At 40.9% G+C, this 16,792-nt stretch overlaps 1 protein-coding gene across 1 annotated transcript in view; it reads left to right on the forward strand.

Moving 5' to 3' along the window:
* The window catches only part of tiam2a (TIAM Rac1 associated GEF 2a), a 144,119-nt gene extending 134,089 nt beyond the window's left edge, over positions 1-10,030 (forward strand). The window contains exons 17-20 of the mRNA XM_070890980.1: positions 3,105-3,255; positions 5,821-5,889; positions 6,166-6,399; positions 8,286-10,030. Of these exons, the coding sequence (XP_070747081.1) occupies positions 3,105-3,255; positions 5,821-5,889; positions 6,166-6,399; positions 8,286-9,304 (1,473 nt within the window). The 3' untranslated portion in view covers positions 9,305-10,030. The remainder of the gene's footprint in view (positions 1-3,104; positions 3,256-5,820; positions 5,890-6,165; positions 6,400-8,285) is intronic.
* Positions 10,031-16,792: the final 6,762 nt, after the last annotated feature.

Here is a 16,792-nt window from a genome sequence, read left to right on the forward strand (position 1 = left end):
CTCGGTCCTAAATGGCTTCCCCTTATCCTAAGACTATGTCCCCTGGTTCTGGACTTCCCCAACATTGGGAACATTCTTCCTGCATCTAACTTGTCTAACCCCGTCAGAATTTTAAACGTTTCTATGAGGTCCCCTCTCATTCTTCTGAACTCCAGTGAATACAAGCCCAGTTGATCCAGTCTTTCTTGATAGGTCAGTCCCGCCATCCCGGGAATCAGTCTGGTGAACCTTCGCTGCACTCCCTCAATAGCAAGAATGTCCTTCCTCGGGTTAGGAGACCAAAACTGTACACAATACTCAAGGTGTGGCCTCACCACAGCCCTGTACAATTGTAGCAATACCTCCCTGCCCCTGTACTCAAATCCCCTCGCTATGAAGGCCAACATGCCATTTGCTTTCTTAACCGCCTGCTGTACCTGCATGCCAACCTTCAATGACTGATGTACCATGACACCCAGGTCTCGCTGCACCTCCCCTTTTCCTAATCTGTCACCATTCAGATAATAGTCTGTCTCTCTGTTTTTACCACCAAAGTGGATAACCTCACATTTATCCACATTATACTTCATCTGCCATGCATTTGCCCACTCACCTAACCTATCCAAGTCGCTCTGCAGCCTCATAGCATCCTCCTCGCAGCTCACACTGCCACCCAACTTAGTGTCATCCGCAAATTTGGAGATACAACATTTAATCCCCTCGTCTAATTCATTAATGTACAGTGTAAACAGCTGGGGCCCCAGCACAGAACCTTGCGGTACCCCACTAGTCACTGCCTGCCATTCTGAAAAGTCCCCATTTACTCCTACTCTTTGCTTCCTGTCTGACAACCAGTTCTCAATCCATGTCAGCACACTACCCCCAATCCCATGTGCTTTAACTTTGCACATTAATCTCTTGTGTGGAACCTTGTCGAAAGCCTTCTGAAAGTCCAAATATACCATATCAACTGGTTCTCCCTTATCCACTCTACTGGAAACATCCTCAAAAAATTCCAGAAGATTTGTCAAGCATGATTTCCCTTTCACAAATCCATGCTGACTTGGAACTATCATGTCACCTCTTTCCAAATGCACTGCTATGACATCCTTAATAATTGATTCCATCATTTTACCCACTACCGATGTCAGGCGGACCGGTCTATAATTCCCTGTTTTCTCTCTCCTTTTTTAAAAAGTGGGGTTACATTGGCTACCCTCCACTCCATAGGAACTGATCCAGAGTCAATGGAATGTTGGAAAGTGACTGTCAATGCATCCACTATTTCCAAGGCCACCTCCTTAAGTACTCTGGGATGCAGTCCATCAGGCCCTGGGGATTTATCGGCCTTCAATCCCATCAATTTCCCCAACACAATTTCCCGACTAATAAGGATTTCCCTCAGTTCCTCCTCCTTACTAGACCCTCTTGAACCCTTTTATATCCAGAAGGTTGTTTGTGTCCTCCTCAGTGAATACCGAACCAAAGTACTTGTTCAATTGGTCCGCCATTTCTTTGTTCCCCGTTATGACTTCCCCTGATTCTGACTGCAGGGGACCTACGTTTGTCTTTACTAACCTTTTTCTCTTTACATAGAAAGACTTGCATTTATATAGCGCCTTTCGCGATCTTGGGGTGACCCAAAGTGCTTTACAGCCAATGCACTTTTGAAGTGTAGTCGCTGCTGTAATGTCGAAAACGCGCCAGCCAAGGTCGCACGAACAGCAATGTGATAACCAGATAATCCGGCCAGAAATTGCAGTCGGAGACTTCGGCAGATGCCTCCGACCGCAAAATAAATTTATGAAAATACCTGGCGTTCCCGGAGGAACGAACACTTCCACTCCAAGGCCTAGATGTGCAGCCCAGCGCAAGCGCTTCCTGGGATTGCTTGGACCAGACCACCAATCGAAATGAAGTATTTTCTCATTGATAGTAATGGGAGTTTGTACAGAGCTCTCATTACTATGAATGGGAATACCTTCCCCACGCCCCCCCACCCCAACAAAGAAAACACAATACATATATTTTAAAAAACACCTCACTTATTTAAATTAATAGATAGTGAATTAAATTATTTAGGAAAAAAATTATTTTGAATTTTTTTATGTTTTAATCGTGTTAAAAATAAACTTACCTTAATGGATAGAGTTTTTAATATAAAAATTAGTTATAATTTATTTTTTCGATCTTTAAAACTTACGCTGGTAAAAGCAGGCCTTACACCTGTTTTTATCAGGCATAAGAGTTTTAAGGACATTTGCTGGGCAGGAGTTGGGCAAATAGCCCTGCTCTCCACCCGCGGAGGCCCTTTGCTTTTGCATTCGTACAATCGCAAGTGCCGGATTGAGGTGTATGTGCAGTGCATGCCTAAACCCGAAATTTGTGGGGCCTCTTCAGAGAGGCCGCAATTTACGGCCTGTTTTTTAGTGATGCTGGTTGAGGAATAAATATTGCCCAGGACATTGGGGAGAACTCTCCTTCTCCTCTTCAAAATAGTGCCATGGGATGTTTGATAGGTAAAAGTTATCTACTTAGAGGGAGTTTTAAAATTATATATATAATATATTCTTCTTCACTTGCTGGTTTCTTTATTATGATGAGTAGTGACTTTTTGTGTTCATATCTCGTGCTTAGGAAAACTAGGTGCATCTATAGTTCCACATAACCAATATCTTGCTGTTGGAGTGCATTCTGAACTGTAAAATTGTACTGTGCTTTCCAGCTTGAAGTTAAATGTGGGGTTGTAATTTGTCAGTTTGCCCAATTGTGTAAATAACGGAACACACTAAACTACGGTGCAATTTAATTATGTGTACATTGCATCAACTCATGAGTTTTTAACTTATCCCACAATGACCTAATAAAGTTGGCATTCCATTATTTAATGTGAGAGCCTGTGTTTGCAACAAGTAAAAGTTTAAATATATCAGCAGGTTGTATTTTAAAAGTTTGATGCATAAATGATAAAAGGCACTTTATGGAAAAATGTATTGAGGTTGATGCGTTTGGTGTGCCTTGCATTTTTACCAAGTTCCAGTAATCCTTAGAGTTGTGAAGCTTGTGTTTTTTTTATTAGTCAGACATATATGAGGAGCTGATATATGAATTGTAATTTTTTTCAGATCCCAGTGACTCCAACTGTTTCAGCAATTAGTATGGTGCAGCCACCAGCCTTTCCTGTGTCAATGTCCATACCTCCACCTGGCTTCAATCCAGCTATTCCTCCACCTCCATTCTTACGGCATAGTTTTAATCCTTCACAACCTCCTCCAGGTACAGGATGATGTTTTTTTTTAGCTCTATTACATGCAGTGTTGGTTCCCCATATTAAACTCGTACAAATTAAGTTGTGATCTGTTTGTGTTTGGTTTCCTCACCATTTAATTTTGTAGTTATATTAACAATACAGGTTGAACGTCCGAAATCCGGAAACCTCGGGACTGAGGCCGTTCCGGATTCCGGGTATTTCCGGATTTTGGAATGTCTTTGCCTGGGCCAAGGTAGGTGGGGTCGGCCTGCCAAGGTAAGGGTGGGGGAGCCAAGGCCGGGGCGAGGTCGGGTCGCCAAGGGCTGGGGCGGGCGAAGTTGCAGCAAAGTCGGGCCATGGGCCAGGGTGAGGTCGGGCTGCCGAAGGCCGGGGCGAAGTCGGGTCACCGAGGTGTGGGGGGGTACGGATTTCAGAACATTTCCCGGTTTCTGGACAACCCCGCCACGGATCGGCCTGGTGTCCGGATTCCGGAACATTCCGAATTTTGGAACTCCAGATTTCGGACGCTCAACCTGTATATCAATAATCAACACGTCCCTGCAGCAGCATGGTTGAGATTGACTGTTCACCATTTGTGGAATTGTGGCAGCAAGCCTCCATCCCACAATTCTGGGACTTTGTTGGAGGTCCAATTTGCCATGCCACTTTATTGACAAATTTTAATAATGTGTGATAATCTTTGGGGAATTTTTAATGATTGTGGCCTTTTTTCACTGAAACTCACGCAGCCCATGCTGCTGTTAAATTTATTAAAGCGTTCTATTGTACATAAATCAAAGATTGTGCAATAGTATTTGGTGATCATGTTCATGTGCGGCCTTTATGAATAGAATTCCACTAATTTTGACTTCAAAAAAATTGACACCTTTGATAATAGATCATACTATTGTTTCCTTCTTGACACACTGGCAGTGCTGCAGTAGATTGTGGTTAATGTAGTTTTCTATATTGCAGTGCATTATGCAAAAATAATCAATTTATATTATTTGGTCAATGTGCAACATATGAAGCAAATAATATTAGTTGTCAATCTAGTAAAAGGAAAAACCTACAAATGCTGGAAATCTAAAAGAAAACCATAAAATGATGAAATACACAGCTGGTCAATCAGCAACTGAGGGGGAAAAAAAGAGGATAGTGAAAAAAAAAGAGAACAGAAGACTGAAGCATTTTAGTACGGTTGGGAACATGGAAGTGGGTGGGAAAATCTGTAGCAGTGTCAATCACAGAGATGGTAAATGGAGTGCATTGACCTGCAGACGGCTTCATGGAAAATGATTAGCTGATATAAAAGATCATCAGTGAAGTAAAGATAATGGATAAAGGGACAAAAGATTGTGCAAATAGCAGAGGGTGAAAAAATACAGGAAAGGTCCAAACAAAAAAGCAAGGAAATAGGGAAGGATAGAGAAAGGTAAGCTGTAAATGCAGCTGATCTGAAATTAAAATAATAAATACTTGGAGTACAGTGGAACTACAGGACTGAGAAGAGAAAAAACATGTCAACACTTGAGCCTCAGCATTGGTGAGGGTCTAAGCTTGTGGCGTTGACTTTTTTTTGATCAAGGGCACGCACCTGAAACATCATGACTGTTGCTTTCTCTTTCTAAATAACGACTGCCCTTCTGTGTATTTGCAGCATTTTCTGTTTCACTGTATTTGTCTTTGGTCCTCCCTACCCAAGTTGTAATGCAATTAAAATTTAGGTGATCAGATCACTGATGGTAGGCATAATCAGAATTAAAGAATGATGATCACACATTATTTTTTCTTATTAAGGCTGTAGTGATGATGCTTTGATGGCTGATCATTACAGAAAATATTCGGTCTCATTACATGCTTTAAATTATAGTATTAGTTGGGGAAAATCATTTCACTTCAGATTGAGCAAAAACATGAAATTATGCTAAAGACCCATAACAGTCATTCTTGTTAACTATACTATGGAAAAGACTAGTCAACTTGATTCTTGGCTCTCATTACATGGTACAAAGCATATTGTACCCTCTAAGGCAGGGGATGTTTAAAGTATTGGAGTTGGGAGTCCAAATATTAGTGAATATCAGATTACACAGAAATCTCCTCACACACAGAAAATGTAAGTCTTCCATACAGAAAAATGTTGCCATACAAATAACTTTCAAATGATGGATGGGGGTTTATAGACCAATGTTAAAATGTTCCTTTTGTGTGCAGAAATATTTATTTTAGTACGTCTTTAAATCAATGCTGAGGTAGATAAAGAATATATAATTAATAATTAAGAATGACCACCTCCCCTCCCAAATTATGTAATGCGTAGTAATTTGGAAGTGTAACAGATGTTCGGTAATTTGTACGTGCCTGTCTTAACATGAATAGTACAAAACTAATCCAAAATCCAAAATGGTTCATTGCAGTCATTTGGTTGAACTTACACAGATTGGGCCCTTTAATGCACAATATTATTTTTAACTGTGAATATGAATTTGATTTAGTTAAATTAATCTAATAAATCATCATCTGTTTTAGTTGAAGTAAAATAAATTATAATTGCAAAACTGAATGGCTCTTTTTAATCCCACCTGCAGGTTACCTACCACCACCCCCAGTTGTTCCGCCTCCAGTTGTTGGGCCTTCTATTCCTCCAGTGCAGAGCTGTGAGTATAATTATGTTGTTTCATTTAAAGTTGCTTTATATATATATTTCAATTTTTAATGACTGATATTGCCTAAGATTATATAATGTTGATTAAAGATAAATTGAAAGACATGGTAGATTTGGATTGTGATGTATTGCAGTTTTATTTGTTGAAAACAGAATATGCTGCAAGTGAATGGACTGAACTGTAGTTATGAAATAGATTTTTTTTATTCAAAATTTTTCTTAGGTTGGTGTCTAAAATGAGCTAATAGTTCACACAATTATTTCCCAGCTCTAGTTTGTCCGCCTCTTTCCAACACCCAAGACAGTGCAAAGGACTCCCCGTTTGGAAACCTGCTTTCACATATAGGCTCTGGCCACAGCAGTCTCCCAGCTCCAGGGGGTATGTTTAATCCAATTGGCACACAGTCTCTCTCAACCGGTCCAGTTGGATCAAATGACCTGGGAGCATCACGCACAGGCAACCAGACGTCTTCATCCGAAACAACATCTACATCTGGACCAGGTATGTAAATCCAGTTGAAATGTTTATACACCACTTTAGTAAGAGTAGCCAATTTCTCATAATATATTTAATATTTTCAGCATTTTCTTCCTTCATAATAATACAAAAGAAAATGGGTATAAATCTGATTTGGATTGAAAAGGAAAGACATGATTATTGCTTTGCAGGTTCAAATCTCTTTTCATTTTGAGATGGGGAATTTCTGTGTTTCTTAGCTGTAACATTAGTTATCTTTTTCCACTGTAGTTGTAGTATTCTGATTCTTGGGCATAATGTTTTAGCCTAATTGCAATACAGGTTGTACCTCTCCTGTCTGGGGCTCGTTGGTCCGGCAACGTCGCTGGTCCGGCATCATTCCTGGCGGGGGGTTGCGACCCGTGCTTTGTCCAGGGGCTGGCTGCTCCTCTTCTCCCTGCTGCCTCTGGTGTTCCCTCCAAGGTCGGGTCGATGCGCTGTGTTCTGGGGCTGGCTGTTACTCTTCTCCCCGCTGCGGTGTTCCCTTCTTGGTTGAGTCGGCACAGATAGGGAGCGAGGAGCATGGCGGCTGACTGAGGCGCCGAAGCTAGGCCTGAGAAATGCTGCGCAGTAGGCTTCTACCCAGCGCGTGTACAGAACGCAGCTGAGTCATTGTTAGTAGTACCCGGTAAGTCTAGGGAGCTGCTGACAATGCTAGGGTCAGCGTGACCTCCCGTGGTGTGGAAAATTCTCTGGTCCGGCACTGGTCAGGTCCCAAGGGTGCCGAACTGGAGAGGTACAAATGTATTATAATAGTGTAGAAGAGTTTGAAACATTTTATTACAAAATATAAAATCTATTAACTTTACATTTGGTTGAAATAATAAGACATGGATATTCATTAATGTTTCTGGCTTTCAGTATTTTACTAAACTGACAGCTTGTGCCAATGCGAAGTCTTGAGTTGAGCTACATTGGGATCATTTTATTATGTTATAAAATTTCTTTTAACTCACCTATGTCATAGGAGTCTGCAGTTTAATGTTCTGTGTATAACCCATCCAAACTAGCAATTTTCATGCGAGGATACAGTAACCTCTTGTAATTGCTTCATTTCATCTTGGGTGTCAGTTAATTAGAACATAAGGAAGGTATATTTCAATAGTTGGGGTGTAAATTCAGTAATAGATTTAGATTAATGGTCTCTCAGGAAAGTTTGATTCGCAGTTCAGTGACCTTATTTCACTTGGACAAAGCGTCACAACTGATACTAGCTATAAATACATACATTTTATTGTGATTTAAAAAGTGGATGATACGTGACCTGGCCTGGTGGTATCGTGCAATTGTTCATCAATGTACTGTGTCATGGAGTGGAAGAATGCTCGCTTGTCCGTCTGCAAGTTAACCAATCTCATATTCTAAAGTAGCAACCAGAGCTTTTCCCCGATGAAGGGAAATTGAAGACTATGTCAGCCTGCACTGCTGCCATGTTGCCTATTACAAAGTGGAATTGGTAAGTATCTGAGCGCAGGTTACTTGCCCCCTCAGCAAGGGGGTGAAGCATGATATGAGGGAATATGAATGGCAACCCTTCTTCTCTCCTCCCCGGCCCCCCCACCCCCCCAAAGTGTGCAATAATTGTACGATGTATTTTCTAAAAGTGAAAACAAATTTTGTGGGAAAGGGCTATATTTTCTTGCCTCGTTAACATGTATTTCTATAGCTAAGTTGAAGTAGTCTTTCTCCGAGGACTTACAGAATGTTTTATGTTATTTTTAAACGTGGACAACAGAAAATAACGTGGGGCTGCTAATTTAGTACTGTAATAAGGTTTATATATACTTTATTGTGGTTACCGTGGTTACAGAATATGATTGTATACACCTGGCTATGGGCATGTTAAATAATGCAATTTCTTACTGTTGCAGGAACTCAAAGTGCAGTATCTAGTGGGCCTGTTCTAGGGATGCAGCCATCAACACCTGCACCAGGACTCCCAAATTTGCCTCCACCAAGTATGGCTGGGCCAAGGATACCTGGAGTGCTCCCACTGGATGTACGCCCAGGAATGATGCCACCCTCACCAGGGCAGAGGTTTCCATTGCTGATGCCACCTCAGCCAAACATGCCTCCTTCGATAGCAATTGACGGGCCCCTTCAGTCAGGGTCCAGAGCTCCCTTCCCACCAGGAAGTCCTTTCAATAGGCTTGAAGGAGCATTTACAAGATCTGGAGTCCCCAATGTTGACAGCAGTACTAATGCAAGCCAAGGTACAGGAGATGAAAGAAGATCTTCTGGAAATGATAATGCTTTTCAGCGAGACAGCATGCAACAAGAAGGTGACCGGGATTATCGCTTCCCACCAGTGGATAATAGAGACAATCTTGGTAGACGGGACCAGTTTGGATTTGGTCCTGACCAAAGATGGGGTTCAAGAGATTTTGATGAGCGTGAGCGTCGTGGTGTGCCCTTTGGGGGCCCTAAAAGTTTTCACGATGATCATGAAAGATTTGGCGGAAGAAATTTCAGGTTTGATGGCAGAAGTGGTCCAATGTGGAACCGAGGTTTTGACCAGGAAGCACATAGGGATTTTGATGACCGCAGCAGGCCTTGGGAACGTCAGAGAGATCGTGATGACCGAGATTTTGGCTTTCGTCGAGATGTAAATGGTAGTCGTTTTGGGAGAGACAGAGAGCAAGATCACTGGGTTCCTCCCCGGCATAGGTTTGACTATTTTCAAGGGACCACTGATCACCAAAAACCTGATGATAGGCCTCGGGTAAATGGTGATTTCTCAGAAACAGACAGCCAGCCGCCAAACAAGGAGCTTGCAAACAATGACCCAGAAGTGTCTGTGAGCCTTGCATCTCCGTCAGATGAAAGCGAGGAGAAGGATGACTTAGAAAATCAACCTGTAACAGAAAACACAGACACCGAGGGGACATAATCGTCATACAATATGACGGCATTTTGTATAGGTGGTCATCTATGCTGTGGACAAAATGGTTGACTGGAACTTGAGAAAAGTCACTGTTGTCTGCGAGACAGAATTTAATCCGATGTACATCTTTCACTCTAATAACTGAAGTTAATGTGTACAACTGACCTGTACAGACTGTTGTTCTTTAGTTGAACACGGTAGGTAACGACATTTTTTTTTCATGCTTAGAGGCCAGAACTCCCACATTTCTTTTAATTTGAGGAATATTATAATAGCTTGCCAAAAAAAAAAAAAAATTTTAAATTGACCTTCCTATGGAAGAAAGGTAAACTTGTAGCTGTTACGGCTGGGATGGAATACAAGTGGTTAAAGTAATACTTGAAAAATAGGGCATAATCTGCATTTTTCCATCCTCTGAAGCTGCTACAGTATTTAAATTTAATGCTTTGATGAAAATGAGTTATTGTTTTATGTTTTATCCTGTTGACAGCAAGCGCCTAGCCCATTCACAGTGAGCAGTGCAGTACTGAGGTGTAGAAAAAAAATTGTAATACTTTCTGTTTTGTAAAAAAAATGACATTTTAAAATCCTCTCAGTCTGGTCTCTGTTAATCCCCAGAATAAATGTTTGTGATTTGTCCCTCGTACTGCAGTGAGTAACGGCTGAAAAAAAAATCATTTGAATGTTGGGTGCATTCTGTTTTTAGATGCTAATAAAACGTTTGTTTGATAATGTTGTTGTGATCTTCAGTTTATCTGTTTTTTTGCGAAGGGAAGTTGCCATTAAAAAAAAATGCATATGCGATTTGATTTGGCATCAGGAGATACATAAAGAAAATATCTAAGCAGGAAAGGGTGCAGGAGTTCAGAGCCACGGAGTATTATAGGAGCTAAGATTTGTTTTAGAATTTTCTTTTTCCTTGCCATCCCCTTTTTTCCACCATGCATCGTCTTAAGTAAGAGCATGGGACAAGCTGGGCTTCAGACAATTCCAGTGTCTCCATGCCACTCTGTGGTCATCCAGCAGGAGGGGCGAGATGGATGATGTCAGATTTCCTTTCCCTTAAGGCGAGACACTTGCTTCCATAAAGCACTCTATCTAGTGGTCCACTTGACAATACATGACAACTGACATAAAATGAGCTTGAATAAAGCAGGTGTTTGAACTTGGACTTTCAACCATCTGGTTGGGAGGAAAGTGCTGACCTGCACAGCCATGGCCTGTCGAAGTGGAAATCTCTAATTATTTTGCCCTGTGAAACATTTAGTCATGGTTAGTAAAGAATGAAAGGAAAGTGAATTGGCTGGCTAGGACCAACATTTTTTTACAGTTGAACGTAAAAAGCAAATTGTTTAATGGTTAGTGTGTTCTGGGCAAAGTAATTGCATGTCAGTGCAAAGGTACATTAAGAGTTTTTGTGAAATTTGGTCAAGTCTGTTTCACAGCAGCTTTAGCCATCATAATTTTGTAACATGTTGGACAGTAGTGATTGATGTGATGCCCTTATAATTTGGTTGCTTTTGTTAAAAGACAGATTCTTGTGTCTTAACCAGTTAATCGATATATGGCACGGGATTGTACAGGGATTTATGCAGATTAAATGGCCAACCCATCGCTGTGTATTGGTAATGCTACTGACAGAGCCTGATGTTATACCAGTTCTACCATAAAATGTAATCCTCCTGAGGTATTATGAGGTTATTTATGTTTATAGCATTTTGAGAGCTAGAGCCTTCTGTTTTAACTTATTGCATTGAATCTTGGATCTGTCTGTACGGATCAGTGTTCTATCAGTCCGTTTTATTTGTGAACTTTTCCACAGTTGTTCCAATTAATAGACTAGTGTTTAAGGTTTTAATTGTGCAGCTGGTCAGCATATTGACAGCGTGCAGTTTTTTGAGGAGCAGTTCACTTATTTTTTTCCTGAGTATGTAAGCATTGTTGTGACAGTTTAAAGAGGGGTTTCTAAGGTGTATTTGATCATGTAGCTGGTTTACCTAATCTGTATTTCAAAAAGAGGTATTAAGAATTGTTAGCATGTGCCCTACCTAGAATTCTAACCCAGACTTAAAAACATGTGAAATTCAGTGCTTCCATTGAAACTTTTGTTCAAATGTAATTTGAGGATAGTTAAGGTGAAGTTTACTGTGCTTAACAAAGAGAAAGTAAGACAAAACTGGTAATCAAAGCAGATTCAGGTTTTCACACATTGGCAGAAATTTGCTTAAAAGAAATATTAAAGAATGAAGAGCTTGGGGTAGCATGTCGGAACCCCTGGAGTGGAAGGCTCGGGTGCCTTCACACTAGGAAGAAAGTAAGTTGTCACCTTCTAGCAGCTGAGTGAAGAGCAAAATGCCAGGGACCTGGAACCAGGGCGTCCTCTGAGACACCAGCAAATAATTCACTCCAAGATTTAATTAGTGCCTTAATCTCACTGACTAATGCTGTTCATCTATTTACAGCATAAAGATTTTCAAAACTATATATTTACTCATAGACATTAGAAGCATGAGGTAGATGGAAGGATGATAGAAATAATTGTGATACAAGGATTAATTTTTTCTTAAACTACAAATGCTAGAAACTGAAAAGCTGAAGTAACAGCAGAAAATGCTAAGAATGAACAGGTCTCCAAGCATCTGAAGAGAAATTGTAATTTTTCTACTGTTTCTAGCATTTGCAATTTTTCTTTTTTTTTTAAATCTCCCTTATCCTTTCCAGCATTTCCTGATTGTGATGTAGGATTTCAAGGTTATGGAACTACACAACTGGTATTGAATGTTGGCTGAATATTTGAATGGGATCAAGACTGAAACCGATTTTTGGGCACTAAGGGAATCGGGGGATATGAGGATAGTGCAGGAAAGTGGAGTTGATGTTGAAGTTCAGCCATGATATTGAATGGCGGAGCAGGCTTGAGGGGCCATATGGCCTACTCCTGTTCCTATTTCTTATGTTCTTTGGAGAGTACAAGAAAATGGACCGCACTGTATTGAGCATGTACACTCGTAAGCTACAGAATTCACCAGAAATACCAAAGTCAAACTACCCCACAGTGTTGCCATCACTTGCAAAGTGTGCCATGAGCAAGATAGCAGTTTTTGTAAATCATTGCTTGCCCTTGTGTATTGTAAATATACCACACTTATAATGTAGCTTTGAATATTCAGTGCTATTTGTAATTCAGATTTTAGACTTCGGTAGACTGCGGTAGAATCTTACCGAAAACCTCATGATGGATTGCTCCCAACACTAGAGGAGCTAAGACCTTCATAGGATTAATCTCTGACAATCCCTACTACTTTGCTGGACCTACTAATTTATAAAAGAGTGTGATGCAAGTCCTATCACAAGAAACTAGTTGTTTGTCATAAGCAGATGAATCATCATCCAAGATAAGCAGTTGATATGGGATGTACCACCCATCCGTTTTCTCCATCCCACAACTGATCCTAGCCCTATTGTATCTGTGCACAGCTACGTTTAGAAGTTCCTGTTCTTTTGCAGTTCAATCTCAAGTGGAAGTTCGTAGAGTCAGCAATATTATCTAAAATTATATGGGGTGGATTTTAGGCTTTTATGTTTTTGGGGCGATAATGGTGGCAAGGTGGGAATAGTTTGCGCCTCGGTAGATAAGTTTGGGCAGCTGGGCCCTGCGTCAGGGGGCACAGCGCTAAGGGAGGCATTGTACACCTCTCTCGGTGCTAAGATGGGAAATTCCCGAGTTTAAAAAGCCGGCCCGGGAGCACGCCAATTGACACCTTGGGGGGATGATGGAGAAAAAAACATTCCCAAAACGTTACCCACCCTACCACAGCACAAATTGCTAAAAAAACTTGAAAGAAAAAACAATCATACTTGCCTTCGGAGTCCACTGCTCACCTCTTCGCCGACAGGATGGTTGGACCGCCCTGATTTCCCAGGCGGTCATTGTGAGGCGCGCTTCGGGGCATACGGGTCGGGCAACAGTCAAAACGCGCGCCAGTGTCGCAACCAGGGGCGTTGCACACAGTTCTTCCGGATGCTGCTCCATGCCGCCGAAAAACCGGGCCCAAGGATCGCTGCAGGGCACTGGAGGCTGACTGTCGGCCCAGAAAACCTCACTGCCACCGCTCCGGGGCGAAAAACGGAACAGAGAAGACCCAAAAATCCAGCCCATGATCTTTATACTCCTTAAACAAGAACAGTTGATGACGATGGAGAAAAACACGAAATTAAAATAATGTTGAGCTAGAAATCAACTAATCAATGTTTTAGTTCTCCCAAATTAATTCAAAATTGCAGTGCTGAGGACAGCAGTAAACTCTCCAAATTCCAGTCATATAAGGTTGCGAGCTACTGCTATCAGAGGCTGTTTTACCTTCCTCCCTGGGAATAATAAATGGGGAGAGGAGAGAAGGACCCACAAACGATACCTGTGGATCGATTTTGGAGATATTTTTCTGCTTTAACATTTGGTACTTTTCTGCTGGAGACATTTAAATAAGTGAACTTACACTTGCAGTTTGTCTCTGTTGACTGTACGAGGTCTGTTATTTGTAAACCTTTTTGATAATTAAGTCATTTCCTACTCCATAGAAAAATGAAGGGTGTGGGACTGTGTCCTACTCTTTTCCAAAAAGTACTGCTAGTATTTAAACGTTTTGTTTTGTGTTTAACAGTGCTATATTATTAGTATATTAAATACGTTTAGTAAAATTGGCATTATATGTAGAACTAAAAACCTGCCTGTGATAGTGGTCTTCAATTTTGTTGACTTTTTTTGAGACCTGTTATTACTGGAGAATGGAATATTTCCAATTGAACCCTCAGTATTTGCATCAAGCACTCTTAAATTAACTTCAGGAGCATTAGATGCTCCTTTATTGCACAAGTGTGACACTTCTATTTCATATTCGGCCATCCTCTAGCCTACGTGAGGTTGTGCTTCTTGCCAGCTGCTCAAACCCATTTATATATCAGAAGGTAGAGCATACTTGTATTTGATCAGTCTAGGCTGAATTTGAACCCAGTCACAGAGGTGAACGGCCAGTATCTGCTGAACTCAATCATGCATGATATTTTCTGTTTTTAACTCTTGACCACTGCAAATGTAGGACAGTGCCGGTCTGATTTGTATGAGTTGTCGCACAAAGCCTTAAAAGGCTTTACAATCACTGAATTTGCAACCTTTTTTTGAATTACCAACTTCAATATCTTATTTCCTGATTTATTTATGAAGGTCCGTGCAAATTAGATGCAATTACTACTCCTATCCTAGAAATAGAATGAGAATGCCTTTCAACAGCTAAGTTTTTTTTAATATAACATTTTATTTCAAGAAACTAATTATAACAAGCGCAAGTTTGAACAGGAAAAGTGGCTAATATTTTGTTATTAACAGTCAATATATAATTTTCTTTTTACCAAAATAGAAAAATCATACAAATGGTTTATTTTTACATAGATATAGTATGTTCTCAACACAGCATTTACAGAAAGGTATATTGACAACATAGTTGTTCATGTCTACGTAATTTAACAGCTTCAGGCCCAGGGCAGACAAAAGCTATAACACCTTTTCTAGGCGATTTTCTCTTACTATACACTTGTGGACCAAATGTTGGCTTGGTTTACACATCAACCCCTACCTCCATCCGCAGGGGTGTATTGTGAGGTTCGTAAAAGGGAACTTATTATATGTTTCCAGGATGGAATTCAGAATGTTTGATACTTTCCCAGTTCCAGGCAGAAGCCATGCTCTGACTGGCATATATTTCACAAGTGCTTAATCCATTTTTGTAGTGTGAGCAGTAGGATTTCCACCATAGTTGAGAGGGAAGCATCTTGTCGCTAGCAGTGAGAGTTGTGCTGGACTGTGCATTTCAGGCAGACCTCGTATTACTGGAGACTAGCTTAAGAGACAGGGAACTGAATCTGCAGGAATGTTACTGCTGATCAAGTTTCACCGCAGATCAAGTTCCAAAATAGTTGGATTCGGGGGGAGAAATCAGAAGGCTTGTGTAATTGTGTTACTGTGGGCATGTCTTCCCCAGCATTCATCCAATAGGAAGGGGCAGAATCTATGAAGCTTATGTAGTATTTGGTGCATTCAATGTTTGAGTTGACCCCTCTGTCCAGGGGAAGATGATTCATCCAATATAGTTTAGAAAGTGGAGTTACTGGTATTGAAAAATGTAAATGTAAAATGTGCTTTGCTCCCTTTGATCAATTACACAGGCAGCATTATAAATTAGCATTATGCTGCCAACCCAATGTAGGATTGATCCGGGTCATTTCAGAAGGGACAGGGATTATTTTCCTTGCATACGTATTTGTAGAAGGGTAGGAATAACAGACCAATGGACATACAGTCAAAGGAAACAACTTGTAACACTTCTGCAGACTAATGGTAAGGATTTCTGCAATTACAGCTGCTGAAAATTTGAAGGGACCGATCAATTTTTGCTCTTTTTTTTTGAAGATCCATCTATCTCTGTGATGACCATAAAGATACAGCATGATTTTAAAAATCCTTCTGGACACAGAATGGATAATGGGGCTGGCTGGAGAAACTGAGATTCAACCTGGGTTTACTGCACACTCAATGAACTTCACGAATGGAAGGGGCTGTACATTTGCTGAGAGTGAGGAATGCCGTTTTGAGTGCAAGCAGTGAAGAAACTAAAGTTGTTAATGGGAAAACAATGGAGTGATATTAATATAAGCTTAGATGAGGCAAGAAAAAAAAGTTATGAGGTGAGAAAATCTGGTTCAAAGAACAGGAATATTGTAATAAAAATGATGCCGGGTCACTAACACAGACTGAAAATGGAAAGGGGTCTTAAGGAAAGGTGTAAACAAAACGAGAGCAATTGTCTAGAGTGCCTGTGCCTGGTCTCGGACCTCAGATCAGAGAGGAACTGGGTGCAGGACCTGTGGTCCATTCCTGTGTGTCCCTCAAAATGGGTGTCCCGCTGGTGATTCAAAATGAGGTAGGGGTGTAGGGAGCTTCACTGACATTAGCTTTTGTCTATTACAGGTGCAGGCATTCTAGTCCCACCCCCCATTCCACCCTGGGAGGCCCCGGGATCCATGTGCAACACAAAGAAGTCTTAGAGATTTGGAATCACAGGTGATTGTCCCTTTTTCTGATGCTTTGTATCTGGGGAATGAGCATTCACTGTGTGCAAATCACAGGAAAACTGGCTTATGAGATGTTTTGGCCACAATAAGGATAGTTCATACCGATCAGTCATAGTCAAAAGGATCATGCTGCTTCCCACATACCCTGTTAATTTTATTTAATTATTTATTATTTCCTCCAAATTTGACAAAACCAAAGCCATCTTTTTAGATTCCACCACCATCCTCGTGCTTCTGGTCTTCACTCCTCAGCTGCCTCCTTAGAATTTCAGTGATGCAGAAACTTGTACTACTTGGCCCCAAGCTGAGGTTCCTCTTCAGCTCTGTTCCATTGTCAGAACTACATGGCTCAGCTTCGCTCTGGCTCTC

Source organism: Pristiophorus japonicus, chromosome 9 (genome assembly GCF_044704955.1).
Source record: "Pristiophorus japonicus isolate sPriJap1 chromosome 9, sPriJap1.hap1, whole genome shotgun sequence".
Lineage (NCBI taxonomy): Eukaryota > Metazoa > Chordata > Chondrichthyes > Pristiophoridae > Pristiophorus > Pristiophorus japonicus.